Here is an 18,111-nt window from a genome sequence, read left to right as displayed (position 1 = left end):
CTTTCTGTTTTCTAGTGGTGAATTGGAGATGAGTTTAATGGACTTTTGTGCCTGGGCTGGCTTTGACCCCTGATTCTCAGATCTCAGTCAGCTGAGTATCTAGGATTAAAGACCCGGGCCACCAGTACCCAGCTTATATGTCCCTATTTTAAAGTGACACATGAGTATAAATCGATTTTTTTTTCTGGGCTAGTTTAAGAGCAGCTTGAAGACATTATATCCTTTGCTATTAAATATTTCCAAGGATACATATATATGTAAATATATGTGTATGCAAGTTAGAGACATGAGTGAGAGGAAAGTGGGTAGGAGAGGAGGAGTGGGAGGGAAGAAGACATGAAAGGAAAGGACAGGAAGAGAGAGAAGAGGAGAAGAGAAGTTAAGAGGGAAATGGAGGGGAGGAGATGAGAGGAAAAGACAGGAGTGGAGAGAATGTGAGGGAAAAGTAGGGGAAAGGGGAAGAGAAGAGGAAAGGAGGAGAAGGGAGGAAACAGGAGAGGAGAGAGAAGGGGAAGGAAAAGGTAGGAAAGAGAGAAGAGGAGAGAAAGTAAGGAGGGGATGAGTCATTTACAGAATTTAGGAATCTTTGTTTCATCTTTTATTTCTATGTACATGTGATAGACCCTTTACAACATGAAATCATGTCAGATACAACAGTGGAGGCTGAGTAGTAAGGAGGGAGGTCATGTCACTACAGACCAGGTAGAACACCCTGGAAGTCATAACATTCAAGTGGACTCATATTTAGCTATTCAAAGTAAAGTTGTCAAAATATAGGCTATAATATGATAAACACATGATATATATATATATATATATATATTGTGTGTGTGTGTTACTTTTTGACAGTACTGGAGTTTGAACTCTGAACCTGAGCTTGCTAAGCAAATATGCTATCCACTTGAGCACTCCAATTCCTACTTCAGTCTCTTAAATATGAATTCCCTTGTTGTTCTTATTAACTACTGGAAAACATCAAAAGAATTAAAGCTACATGCATGCTAGTAAAATTCTATTGAATAAAGGAAATGTGCCTGTAATTTCCTTATTTTTTGGAAACGAGTCAACATATTAAAAAGTATAATATGTATTCTCTCACTCTAGAATCTGAAAGATTTTATTCATGAATTTGGAAAGGAAAATATTACATGATACTAAATATCATTAATAGTATATGTTACAATATTTAGCCCTTTCTAGTAACATAGAGATAATAATTTTTTTTGCAATATTGAAGATTGAACTTTTACAGCTTTGTGCCCCCAGGTATATGTTTGATCAAATGATTCATACTCTTTATTTTGAGGGTGTCTTGCTAGAGTTCCCAGGCTGGCTATGAACTTTCCATTCTGCCTTTTTAGTCTCTGAGTGGCTGGGATTAGAAGCATGTGCTGCCATGCCCAGCTGTAGAGAACAACTATTTGATGGCTCTTATTTCTTCTAATGAAGGTGAAATGGGAGTGTACCTGAAGAATGTGCACTTTCAGCCAGATAATCTGAGGCGGGCAACTTGTGTCTAATCCTCCTTGTCACTGCCTTATGGTTAGAACTGGGTCTCTTCTCTTCCTGTAAAAATAAAATAATATCCATGTTATTACATTAGTTTGTTAATTAAAAAGGTGTTTGAATGTGTTTTGAAAGGTTAATTATATATAGTATTTGGAGTGTCCTTGCCGAAAGCAGTGATATCCAATTTTCTGTTTTGTAAACTTCCATCAAATTTGCCTACAGAAGCCATAATCATTGCCTTTGTTTGAATGGGAGGGGGAAGAAAAAACACTCATTTCCCACAGCAAGTTATTTCTGCTTCAGACCCTTGGTTCTGTTCTTAAAATCATGAAGTTTGGCCTAGTGGTTAAAGTGCTTGCCTAGTATGCATGAAGACCCAGGTTCGATTCCTCAGTACCACATACATAGAAAAAAGCCGGAAGTGGTGCTGAGGCTCAAATGGTAGAGCTCTAGCCTTGAGAAAGTCCAAGGACAGTGCTCAGGCCCTGAGCTCAAGCCCAGGACTGGCAAAAAATAAAATAAAATAAAATAAAAAAATAAAAAAAAATTAAAATCATGAAGTACAGGGCTGGGAGTTTGGCCTAGTGGTACAGTGCCTGCCTAGTATGCAAGAAGACCTGGATTTGATTCCTCAGTACCACATACAAAGAAAAAAAGTTGGATGTGGTGCTGTGGCTCAACTGATAGAGTGCTAGCCTTGAGAGAACCCAGGGACAGTGCTCAGGCCTTGAGTTCAAGTTCCAGGACTGGCCAAACAAACAAACAAAAAACATGAAGTACCATTTGTGCATATGTGAAAAATAGAACAATGAAACCTTTTGAAATTGCTTTAAGAAGGGGGAGAAGAGAAAAGGGCAAGTGATAGAGGGGTGAAGTTGATGGGGTACATTGAAGGCAGGTGTGGAAATGCCACATAAAAATCTCCTCTTGTACAGCTTACTCTGCTGAATTTATTCTATTTACTATGAATCAACACTATAGCCAAGACTACGTCATTGAGACAGAAATAGACAAACAGACATGTGTAACAAAACAGAGAGCTCCAACACAGACTTACAGGTACATGAAGTTGGTATTTATCAATTACAGGGAACAGGGAAAAGAAAGGTAATGTAATAGTGGTGGGGGAGCCAAAATAATCTAGATACAAGATGAAACTATTAAAACACCTTCTTCATAAAACATTTAGAAGAAAATTCAGTAGAACATCTTTATGATCTCAATTATAAAAGGAGTTCTTGTGACATAAGAAAACACGAAACCTGAAAATAACATGAAATTTAAAGAAAGCATAATAATATGTTATAATAATATAATTTTTGATAACAGTAACATCTAGCACTTCTATCCATGTGGAATGTCATAAAGCAAAAGATAAGACACAACTAAAAAAAGATATTTACAAGCAAAAATTTCAACAGTAAATAGTAAACAAATAACAAAAGGTAACACAGCAAATGGGCCAAGGACATAAGGTCAAAAGTCCCAGGAATTGGGCCCGGAGTTTTTCCTAGTGGTAGAGTGCTTGCCTAGCATGCACAAAAACCTGGGTTTGATTCCTCAGTACCACATACATAGAAAACAAAGCTGGAAGTGGTGTTGTGCCCCAACTGGCAGAGTGCTAGCCTTGAGGAAGAAGCCCAAGACAGTGATCAGGACCTAAGTTCAAGCCCCAGGACTGGCAAAAAATAAAAAAATAAAAAAGTACCAGGAATTAAAACCAAAAGGATAATAAACACATTAAATAATATTCACCTTCAGTGGTAACCCTAAAAAATTGCCCATCAACAATGACAAAACATCAAAAGGGTCTTATTCCAGGGGAAGAACTTCATTAATAGGCATGATCATGAATTGTTTACAATATAACTGTATAAACTTGTGCAACCATGTGGAAAAGGATTTTATATGGTAATGATATTGCTGTGTATTTATTGAAATGATCTAATAACCTGATATAATTTTGAATAATACCTGATGAGAATATTGAAATGTACTCGTTGAAATTATCTAAGTTGTAGGTGTATACTCTCCTAAGGAAAGTGTTGCATGAGACAAGCGTATTCATGGTAACATAGAATATTTGGAATAAAAAACTAAAAACAAGGGCCAGAAATGTGGCCTAGTGGTAAAGTGCTTGCCTAGCATGCAAGAAGCCCTGGGTTCAATTCCTTGGTACCATATACACAGAAAAAGCTGAAGTGGTATTGTGGCCTTGAGAAAGCCCAAGGAGAGTGCTCAGGTAGCCCTCATAAAGCCCAAGGCCAGTGCTCAGGCCCTGAGTTCAAGCCCCAGGACTGCTAAAAAAAAAAAAATTAAATGGATAAAATAATATGTGTATTTTTTCTCCCAAGGAATACTAGGCAATAGGCAAGCACTCTACCATTAGGCCACACTCCTGGCCCTGATATGAGTATTTGTAAAGAGAACACAGCAGCGAATGTGAATGAAAATGCAGAAATAGCTATTAGTGGGAATGACTCTCATAAAGATAATGATCTAAGGGCTGGGAGTTTGGCCTAGTGGTAGAGTGCTTGCCTAGCATGCACAAAGACCCGGGTTCGATTCCTTGGTACCACATACATACAAAAGAGCTGGAAGTGGTGCTGAGGCTCGAGTGGTAGAGCTCTAGCCATGAAAAAGTCCAAGGACAGTGCTCAGGCCCTGAGCTCAAGCTCAGGACTGGCAAAAAAAAAAAAAAAAAAAAAAAGATAATGATCTAAGAGTATGTACAGTCAAACTAGAACTTATACCAGACTCTGGTGGCTACTGTGTATAATCCTAGCTACTCAGGAGTGTGAGAGCTGAGGACCCAAAACAAAGCCAGCCCCAGGCAGAAAAGTCTTCCAGACTCTGATCTCCAATTAATTCATAATAATAAAATGCCACACTGGAAGTGTTGCTCAAGTGGTAGAGTACCATCTTTGAACAAATGCCCGAGGCTCTGAGTTCAAGCTCTAATACCAGCACATACATACACACAAAATAAGTAAAATAATAAAATTTACACTAAAATATATTATTGTGAATGCATATGTAGATATAATAAAACACATATATTTCCATGGGGAGGAATAATGAACATAAAAATCAAGACAGTTCTACCAGGAACATGGGAAGGTGAATAGAAGTAGGGAATTCTCTTATCAAGGAGACTTAAGTTATATATGATGAGACAGGGTCTAAGTAGCTGGCCCAGAACTGCTGATCCTCTTGCCTCAGCTTCATTTCTAGGATTATAGATATATGCTATCAACTTGTAATATAATTTAAAAAATCATTCCAAGTCAGGAGTGCGGGGCTTATGCTTGTAATCCTTGCTACCTGGGGGTGGGGGTAAGATCTGAAGATCACAGTACAAAAGAAGCCAGCTAGGCAGGAAAGTCTGTGAGACTCCTAATCCCAAATAATCACCAAAAAAGCCAGAAATGGGGCTGAGGCTAAAGTGGCAGAACATCAACCTTGAGCTTAATAGCTAAGAGACAGTGCCCCAACCCTGGTTTCAAGCCACAGTTCTCGTTTAAATTTTTTAGTTTATAAGCTGAGTGCTGGTGATTCACACCTGGAATCCTAGTTACAAGGAGGCTAAGTAAGACCTGAGGATTCCAGTTTGAAGCCAGGGTGTGCAAGACTGTGTGAGACTTTTATCTCCAAGGAATTACAAGGAAATCAGAAGTGGTCCAGTGCCTCAAAATGGTAAACTTAAGTGGAACAGCTTAGTGACAGTGCTCTGGCCCTAGTTCAAGCCCCAGGATCGACAAAATAAATAATAAATTAGCTTATAAAGTAAAGAATGAACTAGCAACGTTCCAGAATAGAGATACTTTAAGGAAACAATTTTCCTACTCTAGACAGTGACCTTGAATATGTGTTCAGTATTGTTTCCAGAGTATAGTAAGTGGTTCACTTGTTCAGCCATCAAGATAAAGACCTAAGATATAAACCAAATGTTTAGAGTAGCTCACTTGGTTAGGTGCTTTATCTCTTAGTCTTTACTAGAATCTGGTTGAGATAGTTTATTAGAGAAGTAAGCCTCTGGGAGGCGGTAGCCAGAAGGCACAACGGCTGCATGAATATCTAGTGACTCATTCCTTATGCAGTCACACATTGCCACTCCCAGAACATACACTCCACTTTCCTGTTTGCACTTGAAAAAAAATGAATCAGACTTTTCTTTGGTCCATAAGTAAGCTTATTAAGACTTGTTAATTCTCCATATCACATATCTGAGTGATACTTTATTGCTTCTTGCAGAATAGTTTTGAGTCTGGCCCTGTCAGTTTTCATACAGCCCTCCGGACAGGCTCTTTTCCAGGTGAAAAAATCGGGTAGTTGATTCCTGCACTGGTGAGTAAACTAAAGGACATGGTGGATCCTCACCTTGAATCCGTGAACTTCATGAAATCCTATGTTAGTTTATAACTGAACAGCTTCCTTGTGTGCGAACATTTTTAATTGTAATTTCAGAAGCATCCTTTACTCCGGAAGGGAAAAACCAAACCAAACACTACTAAACAAAAACCAACCCATTCGTTAAACGATTCTGGTGGAGTCCAGTCTGGATCAGAAACAGCTTTCCAGAGTCTAGGTCTTTGCAATCTACAGGATGAAACTTCAAAGGAAAGGGATGGGGATGGACTTTCTAAGTCTCGGCAGTGCCCCACCCTCCCAAATTCAGAGGGAAGATATGGGTGAAATGAGACTCAGCTTGATTGAGGGAGGAGAGTAGACGATGGGCTGCCCAGTGAGATCATTTCCAAGTCTCCCGCATCAATTGCTTCCTATTGTATCTCGGGTGGTTCTTCTTCTAGATGTAAGAGGAAGGAATGGACTAAGGGGCTCACCATCCTGTAGAACTGTTACTAGGGGCCGGCTGGGCGTGCTGACGGAGGCCCAGAATCCCAGCCGTGGGGGAGGAATGCGGAGGCCGCAGGGTGGATCCTGGGCTGGAGGCCACTTTGGACTACAGTGATGCCCTGTCTAACACCAACCCAAACAACGAGGCGGCAGGACAGGGGTTTAGCAAGCCAAGCCTTCACACCTCTTTCCTAACTCTTTCTTTGCGGGGAGGGTGAAGACCAGCCGGAGCGTCCCATCGCGGTGGGTGGGAGGGGATCGGGTGGTGCAGGGAGGAGTGGGAGGTTGGAGCGGGGTAGGGAGGCCTTGCTGGGGCGGGGGCATCCCTCTGCCCACCACCGGGCCGGCGCTGGAGGATTAGGGTCTGGCTGGGAAGAGACTCCGCCCTCATGTATACGGCCCTCCCCCCCCTTCGGGACCACGTGACCGAGCTCGGGGGCGGAGCACGCCCCGCCCTGCGCGCATGCGCGGCGGCCCGGCGCTGAAATTCAAATTTGAACGGCTGCCGGGGGCCCAGTCTGACACCGGAGACCGCAGGGAGAGGACCGCTGGCGGCGGGAGCACTTCCGTGGGTCGGGACACCGCAGAGACACACTGCCGGTACCCACACTCACTTCTTTTGTCTTCCTGACTTTGAACCACCGTTTCCATAGTCTCGTCGTCCAGAGGTGACGCTTGGGACGATGGACCCGTTTACGGAGGTGAGAAAGCCTGTGGGTGCAGTCCCCCATGACCCCTCCCGGCTCCCGCCCTCCGTCTCTTCCCTTCTTGCTCTCCTGTCCGCGTCTGGCCCACCCGGCGGGGAGCGCGTGCGTGCGCGCGCCTGCGGGAGCGCGTGCGCGCGCGCAGTGCGGGCGGGGCCCGCGCGGGGGTCTTCGGGGGTCCGGGCCCCGCGGGCTCCCGGCTTCGGTTGTGTGTTTGTAGTTCATCCAAGGGACGAAGGCCTGGAGTCCGTCTTGCAGAAAGCGCTAGCGCACGAACCCCTGGCGCCTCCACGACGGCGAGGGGTCCCCGACTGTGGCCTTGGGGCCGAGACGGGGTCCACTGGAAAAAGCTAGGCTGGCTGCAGCGGAGTCCCGGGCCCTTGAGTGACTCGGTGTCAGGAGTGCAGCCCTGGCTCGGAGGGGTGTGGTGATGCGGTGTGAGTGCGCTGGCAGCCGCGCTGTGGTGATGGGGATGCCTTGACGTGCAGGGGTGTGGTGACACGGGGGCATTGACGTAAAGGGGTGTGGGGATGGGGGTGGCCCTGGCACGAAAGGGTGTGTTCTCTGGGGATCCGTGCAGAAAAGGATGCTACCCCAGAAATGACTGCAAATCCTTCTCAGACCATGGTGGCATCCTCCCAGAGGCCTCCTCCTTCACACCGGATTGCCCAATTTCACACCACGCCTGGCTCTTAGGGAAGAAGTAGCTGGCTAGCCTGGTGTCCAGGACTGAAGTGTGCACACACACAAGCAGTGACCCTGTGAGTGGTTAGGGAACATATCACACAACAAAACCGTCTTCATCGTTTGCTCATCGGAAATAGATTAGGGATTGTGTCATTGTAGTGTGGATTATTTCTGTAAGGTGTGTGTGTGTGTGTGTGTACATGTGTGCACACACCAGTACTGAGGCTTGAACTCAGGGCTTGAGAGCTGTCACATGACTCTAATTTTATGTTGAGAAAGCACATGGCCCCTTTGAAGGGTTTGGTGTGGCTTGACTCCTTTTTATTCCAAGATAGTTCCTCTTTTCTTTCTTCCTCTTTCTGAAGGCTGTTGTGCAAGTTTCAAATTGTCTTCAGTTTTGCTTTGTTGGGAAGGAGGCTTAAACACGCCTCTACCTACTGAAAATTGTGAGTGAGTAGTAATACATTCTTCTGTAGGTGGGGTGTGGCTATGATTCTTCGAGCTAAGTCTAAGATACTAATTAAATATTTCAACCCTTAGACTTTCCTTGTATTTAGATATGATAATTATCTATGTTCTCTGCTTCAAAGTCTCATTTTTCTTGTACAACACTCATGGATTTGTTGACTGCACTTGAAATATTCTAATAGAAAAGTGCAGGGCCTGCTTTTGTATTAATAGCTTTGGAGAAGAAGTCTAGTCACACACCAGATATCATGTAGAAATCAAAAAAGGACATGTTATGAATGTAATATATAATTTCTCAAAATGATGCTATACTCTCCTTAGTAACTGGCAGAAGCAAAACATTTTACTTGGATGATAAATTGTACTTCATTTTACTTGAAAATGTCATTCTGAAGCAAGTATGATCTCAGATGAAAGAAGCATCCTGCTTATATAATTTTAGAATGTGCTTACTAATATGGTTTAACATAGTTTATAGTACGAATGGACAGTTGGATCCGTTGCAGTTGGAATAACAGTTTTCCCATCCTTCCCTTAATTGGTCATAAGTGAACCGTTTGAAATGATTCCAACTTCTAAGTGCTTATGATTGTACTCATCCCATTTTTTTCCCCCTGTGAAATGAACTTCTGGTACAGTTCTTTGAAAAAGACCAAAAGTCAAGTAGATCCCTTCTCAAAATCAGGGAACACAGAAAATTATTTGAGAAACTTTTCTCAGCTCTCAGTGCCAGGCTATAAATGTAGGAAAGAAATTAGCTTATTGTATTAATATCAACACATTGGCCCTCTAATGTCCTGGCATTTGTATATCTTGTTTCCCAATTATGTTATGTATTATTTTATGTTTTTAATGCCTCTATTGTTTAAAGAAAGGAAGGCACCTTCAAAAAAATCCTTAAAATCCTGATATAAGGAAGAGCAACATACACTTATTGAGCAGTTATGTGTATTATTTCCTTAGCATTAATAACTTTTGGGGATTATTAGCTTTATATTTACAGTTTAGGGATTCGACTTTGCTTATCTTTATTTATTTTTCTGGGTATATTTGCATCCATTGCAAACAGAGCACTGTGTGTGTTTGAATGGCAAAGCCACATTCTTTTGTTGTGACCCATTGCTCCTGGTAACTGAAACTACACTGACTCACAAGTATTCTAACTGACAGGAATGGAATGTGGGCATGGCCCTGACTGAATATTTTAGGCAAGTTTTGTGTCTGCAGAGAGAGATTTTACCTTAGGGAAATGATTAGATTTTGATCACTTCAAATTAGTTGGAAAAGACTTGTGTTTTGGAAGGCACTGGGTTGATAAATCACTTTTGGTAACCCAGCATCTTGATTTAGTGTCATTTCCTCAAATTAGAAGTAATTCCTCAGAAGAGTAGAGTTTTACTTTCTTTCAAATTTTGCTCATGTTCCTTTTGTGTACTCAGGGGTCAGTTGAAAAATTGTTATTCCATTTTAATTAAGGAATAACAGACCAAATGTGGTTTAGTTCCTCAGTTTGCACTAACTACTGTATCTGTTCTGGGCAGTGTGAATCTGCATCCTGTGTGTGTGTGTGTGTGTGTGTGTGTGTGTGTCTGTCTGTCTGTCTGTCTGTCTGTCTTTGTGTCTGTGCATTTGAAAGAGCTTAAATTGTGTGACACCTCATTGATTGAAGTGGGAAACATCAGTGAGATAATGTCTTCTGAAAGGATAACTGTTATCCCTTATTGTCACCTTAGTGTCACTACATCAGATCAGTTAGCTGAATGTTTTGTTTTGTTTTTGCTATTGTTTGTGTGTTTTGCAGTACTAGGTTTGAACCCAGCCTAGGCCTTGTTAGGCACATGGGTTATATTAATTTTATGTAAAATTAATATAAGATCTAATTAAGATCATTTACAAATTGCTTTAGAATTAAAAGAGAATGAGATAAGGCTAAGGCTAGAAGTAGGTTTTGCTAAGTTAAAAATCAAGATTTTGACAGGATTTCATTCCAACTAGAGGCTATAGGAGAAAGTTTGTTTCTTTGCCTTTTTAGGGTTTCCACCTTCTAGAGGACTTTTGACTTGTTCCCTTTTACTTTCTTCATCTTCAAAGCTACCTGTCACACCACTCTGACTTCTGACATCATGTCTTTCCTGACTGATCTTCCTGCTTGTTTCTTGTTCCTTATAATTGAGGACTATTGGATTGTCTGTCTCGTGTAATCACATGTTAGGAATCGGAATCCCTTATTCTTTGCTATAGGGAGTATACTCACCAGGGTATAAACATCTTTGGAGGGACCAGTATTGTGCCTCATATATTGACTTGAAACAAGCACTTTACTTTTCATTATTAAATAGCACTTGTGTTGGGCTCAACTGAGCCTTCCTGCTGCTTTTCTTCCCTTGTGTTGTTCTTCCCTTGTGTCTTGCAGGGTTTCTTAGTGATCTGGAAGCTTTAAGTGTTCTTGCTGGTGTGGCTGGTAGCTGATGCTGTCAGCACAGCTCTGTATTCTCCAGCAGACTCAACCACCACTGCTGCCATATGTTACTGGTCAGAGCAAATCACACAAGACCAGCCCATACTCAAAAGTGGGGAAGTGAATTACATCATTTGATAGGAGCAGAAAGAACTTGTGGTCATTTATAATCTTCTATAACTATCAGTATGCATTTCATTGCCTGTTAATACTCATATTAATTACATTAATTGCATTAATTATATTGATCTTTATTCATATTATATTCCTGATAATTTTGATAATGAAATACTTGTTTGTTGGATCTTTTTTTTTTTGTCCATACTATGGTTTGTACCAAGGCTCAGGCTTACTAGACAAAAGCTCTACCATGTCAGCCAATCTGTCAGCCCCCCCCCCCCTTTTTTTTTGGTGGGTCATGGGACTTGAACTCAGCCTAGGCACTGTCCCTGAGCTCTTCAGCTCAAGGCTACTGCCCTACCCATGAGCCAAGCCCCACTTCTCCTTTTCTTGGGGTTGATTGGAGATAAGAGTCTCAGGAGGTCCTTTTTGTGCCTGGGCTGGCTTTGAACCTTGATCCTCAGATCTTAGCCTCCTGAGTAGTTAGGATGACAGGCGTGAGCCACCTTTCCCGGCTTGTCAGCCCTTTTTTTGTGTTGGTTACTTTTGATACTCAGTTTTGCTTTATGCCTGAGTAAGTTTGGATCTTGTTTCTGGGATGTCTGCAGTGTATCACTACACCCATACATTGGTTGAGATGGATTCTTTTTTTTTTTTTGAGTCATGGGGTCTGAACTCTGGGCTGGGCAGTGTCCCTGAGCTCTTCAGCCCAAGGCTTCTACCCTACCCTTCAGCCAAGCCCCACTTCTTGTTTTCTAGAGGTTAATTGGAGATAAAAATTTCAGATCCTTTTGTGTCTGGGATGGCTTTGAACCTCAATCCTCAGATATCAACCCCCGGAGTAGCTAGGATTACAGACATGAGCCACTGCGCCCCGAGAGATGGATTCTTGTGAAGTTTTTTCTTTTGCTCTGTTGGCCTCAAACCATGGTCCCTCTGATCTCTACCTCCCAATGGGTAGGATTATAAGCTTATGGCATCATTCCCATTTGGTGACTCTTGATTTTAATTATGTAGATTTTACTTTTGAAATATAAACAATTGTTAACTTTAGAAGACACCAGAAAATTTCAGAACCTTTGGCTGACCTTGTGTTTTAACACTGATAAAATATAGAAACTGCTTGAACGAACCCGTGCCAGAAGGGAGAACCTTCAGAAAAAGATGGCTGAGCGGCCCATACCAGCAGCCAGGAGTGCAGCACACATAAAGCGAGTGCGGGAACCACTTTCAGAAGCAAGTAACCAGCAGCCCCTGGCTGCTGGAGAAGGTAAAAGACTTTGTGGGGGAAGAGGGGAAAATTGCAAGATTTTGAAAGAGGTAAACTCAGCAGCAAGGTCTTTGGGAAACTAATGGTCTTATCTCTGGACCCAGAGCCGTCCTCTTATCTGTTCCAGGGTTGTCACATTGGGCCTAGAATCTATCAGACTACAAATCAATCTATTAAACTTTACCTTTTTCTTTCTCTTCTTTTTCTTCTCTTCTTCCTCTTCTATTCTCCTTCCTCCCCTCCCTCCTTCTTGTGCTAGTACTCGTGCTCAACTCAGCTTCATGCTCTCACTCAGGTTTGGCTGGTGTTCTACCATTTGAGCTACATCTCCAGGTAGCTTTTTGCTGGTTAATTGCAGATAAGAATCTCATGGACTTTCCTGCTGTGGCTGCCTTCTAATTACAGTCCTCAGATCTCAGACTCCTGGGTATCTAGGATTTTGATTTAGATAGTTTCTCTGTCATGAACAAGGCAACAACAGACAGGTTGAATGTAAATATATGAAGCTTAATGGGGCTTGAACTCTGGGCCTGGGCTGTCTCTGAGCTCTTCAGCTCAAGGCTACTGTCCTATCGGTGGAGCCACAGCACCACTTCTGAATTTCTAGTGGTTAATTGGGGATAAGAGTCTCATGGACTGTAGTGCCCAGGCTGGCTCTGAACCTCTATCCTCAGATCTCAGCCTCCTGAGTAGCTAGAATTATAGGCGTGAGCCACCGTGTCCAACTTTGAATAATTCTTTTTAATTCTGAATTTGCTGAAGTAATTTAGGGCTAAGGATTAAAGTTTAGCTTTTTATTCTCCAGAAGTGGGGAAATTAAATTTCAATTTCTGTCTCTGTCTTTCTCCACCCAGATTCTCCTGGAATCTTATTTTGTTCTTTCCTGACTGTATTCCCAGCTGCCTTACTTTTTTTTTTTTCTGGAATATGAAATAGTCTGAAGATAATAATCTTCTTTAGGACAATATTGAAAAGACTATTACAAAAAGCAAAACCATTATTAACAGAAATGCAAAGAGGGCACAGAGCTGGCTCCATTATTTTGTAAGCAACCCACAGAACTAGAATTAGTTCCCTGCACTTAGACCTTCTAAAAACGGAAGTGGGGGAAGGGGGCACATTCAGCTAAGAGCAGAGGGACATGGCCCCAGTCTAGGACACTTTTTTTTTTTTCCCACTGTGCTATAGGTTTGTACTATAATGACATACTTGAGAACTAGTGTTTGGAACTTTATTTTGGTACTTAATTTGAATTATTTATTTACTATTTTGTGAAAGAACCATAAACTTGGAGAATTCTGCGACTCTAGGTGTTAGTGCCTGTTACTATTCTTGGTTTATAGAAGACAGAAATGAGTTAGAAAACAGCAGGCCAGGTGTGATGGTACATACCTGTAATCTCAGCTAGTCAGGGACCAGCAATCAGGAGGATGAAGGTTCCAGGTCAGCCTCATCAAAGGGGTTAGTAAGACTCAACTAGTAAGGCAGGTGTGGTGGTGCAGGCCTAGGACACCAGCTGTGTGGGAGGCATAAGTAGGAGGATCCGGATCTGAAGCCAGCCTTGGGCACTTCAAGATCCTGTCTGATAAATAACAAAGAAAAAATGGCCTTGGAGAGTTGGTCTAGTGCAAACCACAAAGGGGTTTGAGTATTGCTCCTATAGAGTCTTGTGAGATCTTTATTTAATTAGGTTGTATTTAAGACTATAATCACAACCTTCCGCTAGTACTCCCTGGTCACTGCCAGAACAGAACACTTGACCAAACAGCTAGTGAAACTGACCTTACAGGAAATTCACATTTTTACTTTTTATTCATTTATTGTTTATTAATTGTTATTTTTTGAGCTAGGTTCTCATTAAATAGCTCAGGCTTACCTTGAACTTGCAATCTGCCAGCCCTCAGCTCTCTCAATTTTGGTAATGCATGTAAGTACCACAAGTCTAGCCAGTAGGTTTGGTTAGAATGAGAAATATTAAATCTTTTTGTTTTGGCATTTTGAGATAAAAGTCTTGCTAGATGGTTGAGACTAGCCTGCAACTCACTATGTACCCCAGGCTGGCTTTGAACTTGCAGTCTTCCTGCTTTAGCCTACTCAGTAGCTAGAACTATAGTATCTACAAACACACTCAACTCACAGATAATTTAGTAGTATTTTTTGTTTGTTTCTCTCCTAAACCACAAGCTTAGTGTTCTACCTTGTTTACAGTTACTTTTGAAAGATTTTTTTTTTCAGCAAGACCAGAAAACTTACTCCTTTCCTCTTCCCATTTCAGTTGTGTGACCTTAGTTGAAAAGTTTAATTCTCTTACCGAAAATGAAGTAGTTGGACTATTCGGCCTTTAAAATCTTTCGGAACCCTCAGTATTTTGTGTGTATGCACTTTCTACTTTATGTTATAGGACAACATTAAATATTATGCATTCATATTTGAGAATGTTTTTTAAATTTCTATTCAGTGAGGTTTCAAGTCATACAAGTTCATTTAAAAAGAGGTCTTTGGTCTCAGATTTCTAAGCTTCTAAAGAGTGGGACTTTTGGGCCAGGAGTTTGGCCTAGTGGTAGAGGGCTTGCCTAGCATGCATGAAGACCCGTGTTTGATTCCTTGGCACCACGTACATAGAAAAAAGCCAGAAGTGGTGCTGAGGTTCAAGAGGTAGAGCTCTAGCCTTGAGAAAGTCCAAGTATAGTGCTCAGGACCTGAGCTCAAGCCCACGACTGGCAGAAAAAAAAAAAGAGTGGGACTTTTACATATTTCTTGGTATAAATAGCATCTAAACTCTTAGAGAAAGTTGATGTTTTATTAAGTTGCTAAGTACCTAACTTAAGTATTTCATGCTGTAAAAAAAAAAAACAAAAAAACCCCCCAGAATTTTCAGTGCTTTTTTATTTTTATTGTCTGTAATCCAGAGAAATCTTGCACAAAACCATCACCATCAAAAAAGCATTGTTCTGACAAAACCGAAGCTGAAGTTTCTAACCTGGAAAATGAACAGCCCGTTGAGTTGACTAGTCTGAAATCTCCAAGACCCAAGTCTCCTCAGGTGCAGCCACCAGCGCCAGCTGCAATCAGTGATTCTGTGGCTGTCCCGGCACCACAGCTGGGGCTCGGGAGAGGCCTGGACTCCAAACTGGAAGTAACTGCAGGCTCCTCTGTGAAAACCCGAATGCAGAAACTTGCCGAGCAGAGGCGCCATTGGGATATGGATCTGGCAGGTAGGAGTGGTCTAGAATGCGGTGATGAGGTTTTCAGAGTAGTTCGTGGGAGCCTTACCTTACAACTGAATTCACTTGTAACTGTAGAGAGAAATGGCAGAGGACATACTGTACTTGCAGTTAATAGCAGGGCTGACTCTTCATTCTGTATCCAAGAAAATCCATCCTGGGTTCACTCACTAGATAAGCTAGTGCTGTTTGGCTGGGGGGAGTTTGGAATGTCAAAGACCATACATAGGCATGGGCAACCTAAAAAGTAAATCCAAGAGATGAAGGCTTGTACACTTGACCTTGATGAACCTATAATGAGGTGGGGGGGGGGGGGCTGAGAAGTGTTAGCAATTATCTGATAGGGTTATTTGTGCTCTGATCAACTCGATCTCCTGATTTGTTACAAAAAGATAGTGATTACTTACAAAAAGAAAAATACTTGAGTCAGGAGTGTGGCCTAGTGATAGAATGCTTGCCTAGCATGCACAAAGCCATGGCTTCGATTCCTCGGTACCACATACACAGAGAAAGCCAGCAGTGGTGCCATGGCTCAAGTAGTAGAGCACTAGCCTTGAGAGAAAAGCCTATGGCCAGTGCCCAGGAACTGAGTTCAAGCCCCAAGACTGACAAAAAATAAAAAAATAAATAATAAAATACTTGAGTTATAAAACATGGAAGTCGAGGTAGAAGGAAAATATAAGAAGGAAGAACAAAGACATGAAAGGTAAACTCAGCTTGCTAAATATAGGCTATAAGATCCTTGTCTTCTTAGTGGCTGATGCAAAGAGGGGATGATTGATATTCACAATCTAAAACCACAACTTTCTCTGGCACAAACATGCAAAAAAAACTTTCTTTCATTGTCCTCAGTGATGTTGTGAAGGGTAGTAAATGCATAAGATTTCTCAAGATAGCTGGGTAGCCCAGCACCAAACCCAGTGTTATAGTGAGCTAGTTCTGTGCAGGTAGACAGCTCAGTGCAAGTAGACCGCTCAGGACAGGTACAACTCAGGGTATATAGGTGGTACAGTAGTAATATTTGTAATTTATCTCCAAATGAAATGACTGCAGTAAACATTTTGTTTCTATTTAAAATAAGTAAAATAAAGTAAAATTAAAATTTTTAGCACCTTGGTCATATTTCAGCCAACTAGCTGTGTGGAGGTAGAGGTAACTTTACTTAGATACTGAACATGTCCATAGAAAATTCCATTGTGTGGTACTGGTCTGCATTTTAAAACAAAAAGTTCCTGAGGAGGCATGATGCATTCTTAAGTTTTTTACTGTTAGACCACCGGGCATTAATTCTAATGATTTAGTTGAAACATATCCTATAGCATTAATAATTTATTGCATATTGAAAAGAGTAGATGTTAATGGTGTTCTCTTGTAATTTAGATTAAGTCACTTGATTAGAAAAGATACTGTAAAATTTAAATACTTTGATATGTCATGCATGCAAATTTTTGGTGGTTCTTAAACCTACTAATCACATTTAAAAATTCTGTATGAAGCAATCCTGGACACAGTTTCTAACATTTTTCTTCTGGAAACATTTCCAGGTGATGTAGTAGAAAGCTCCCCCGTCTCACCAATGCCATCTGAAGTGATGGTGGCTTCCCCTCCCAAGCCACCAGTACCAGAGGCCTCCACTGCCCCAGTTGGGAGAAGGGGCCGTCTGGCCAACCTTGCCGCAACGATCTGCTCCTGGGAAGATGATGTAAGCTACTCATCTGCAAAGCAAAGCAGTGTGCAGGAGCAGCCTGGTACCACTTGTTTATCCAAATTTCCCTCTGCCAGTGGAGCATCTGCTAGGATCAATAGTGCCAGTGTTAAGCAGGAAGCTACATGCTGTTCCCCAAGGGATGGCGAGGCCCCTTTGAATAAAGCCCAGTCCTCCAGTGCTGCTGCTTCATCTCTGGTTAATGCCTCCGTTTCCAGTTCTGTGGTGAGTCAGTGCTGTTTTGATCTTTGGAAACTTCTTTTGTTAAAGAGTAGTAATGATTAAATATGTATGTAGGTATTTGTTTTTTAGTATATGCACAGTGTGTTTGTGTGCGTTTCTGAAAATCTGTATCTCAAAGAAATGCAACTTATCCCAAGGCAAATTAACATTCTGAGCTGAAATAAGTTTAATACAAATCCAGGGTAGTAATAGAAAGATGAAGCCTCTTCTTGGTTATCAAGAGGAGCACTGGAAATCCATCCATTACAAAGCTTTTATGGATATCCCTATGGAATATTGATTATTTCTGAAATGCATACTAAGCTAATACCTATAGCTGCCTCCGGGAAGGCAAATAATGTCCAAAACACAAAAAGGAAAACAAATTCTGTTTCTACCTATTGTCTTTTAGTGTGGATTAGGCTGTGCAATTAGACCTGCTCAGCCCAACTCTGCAACATACTCCCATGGACAATTACTACATTTTATTTATTTTATAAAGCCTTGTTTTTCCATATGTAAAATGAGAAGAAGGTTACTGAGAGGAGAAAAGGAGGTCATGTGTGTAAAGCACTTAGTCTAGTACGTGGTAGCACGGTTAGTACTCAGTGATTGATTATTAAGCATCAAGTGCTAGAAACAATATCTTGAGCATCACTGTCTGAAAATCTGAAATTTGAAATGCTCTAAACTCTGAAAGTTACCCAGATGTGGTGGTACATGCTTTTAATGCCTGCACTGATGTGGTTGAGGCAGAAGTATTGTTTCTTTGAGGCGGTCCCAGCTATCCAGTGAGTCTCTGTCTTAAAAAAAAGTAAGAAAAAAGTATCTGAAAATTTAAGCATTAGACAAATGACACCAAAAATGGAAAATTGTGTCACGCATGA

At 41.5% G+C, this 18,111-nt stretch overlaps 2 protein-coding genes across 6 annotated transcripts in view; one reads left to right on the top strand and one right to left on the bottom strand.

The window, feature by feature from the left end:
* Matcap2 (microtubule associated tyrosine carboxypeptidase 2) overlaps positions 1-7,156 on the bottom strand; it is a 38,803-nt gene extending 31,647 nt beyond the window's left edge. Inside the window, exons 1-2 of one of the 3 annotated variants that reach the window (XM_090332633.1) lie at positions 6,981-7,156; positions 1,467-1,566 (exon numbers count right to left, since the gene is read on the bottom strand). In XM_090332633.1, the coding sequence (XP_090188759.1) occupies positions 1,467-1,566; positions 6,981-7,097 (217 nt within the window). In that variant the 5' untranslated portion in view covers positions 7,098-7,156. Of the gene's footprint in view, positions 1-1,466; positions 1,567-5,889; positions 6,033-6,980 lie in introns of those variants that run through there. The other 2 variants (XM_090332634.1, XM_090332636.1) reach the window with 2 other exon arrangements.
* The window catches only part of Anln (anillin, actin binding protein), a 50,185-nt gene continuing 38,919 nt past the window's right edge, over positions 6,846-18,111 (top strand). For 2 of the 3 annotated variants that reach the window (XM_090332632.1, XM_090332631.1), the window contains exons 1-4: positions 6,846-7,067; positions 11,920-12,073; positions 14,983-15,288; positions 16,842-17,227. In XM_090332632.1, coding sequence (XP_090188758.1) covers positions 7,050-7,067; positions 11,920-12,073; positions 14,983-15,288; positions 16,842-17,227 — 864 coding nt within the window. In that variant the 5' untranslated portion in view covers positions 6,846-7,049. Of the gene's footprint in view, positions 7,068-11,919; positions 12,074-14,982; positions 15,289-16,841; positions 17,228-18,111 lie in introns of those variants that run through there. The other variant, XM_090332630.1, reaches the window with a different exon arrangement.

Source organism: Megascapheus bottae, chromosome 5, assembly GCF_031878675.1.
Source record: "Megascapheus bottae isolate mThoBot1 chromosome 5, mThoBot2.hap1, whole genome shotgun sequence".
Classification (NCBI taxonomy): domain Eukaryota; kingdom Metazoa; phylum Chordata; class Mammalia; order Rodentia; family Geomyidae; genus Megascapheus; species Megascapheus bottae.
This window is presented reverse-complemented; position numbering and strand designations above follow the sequence as displayed.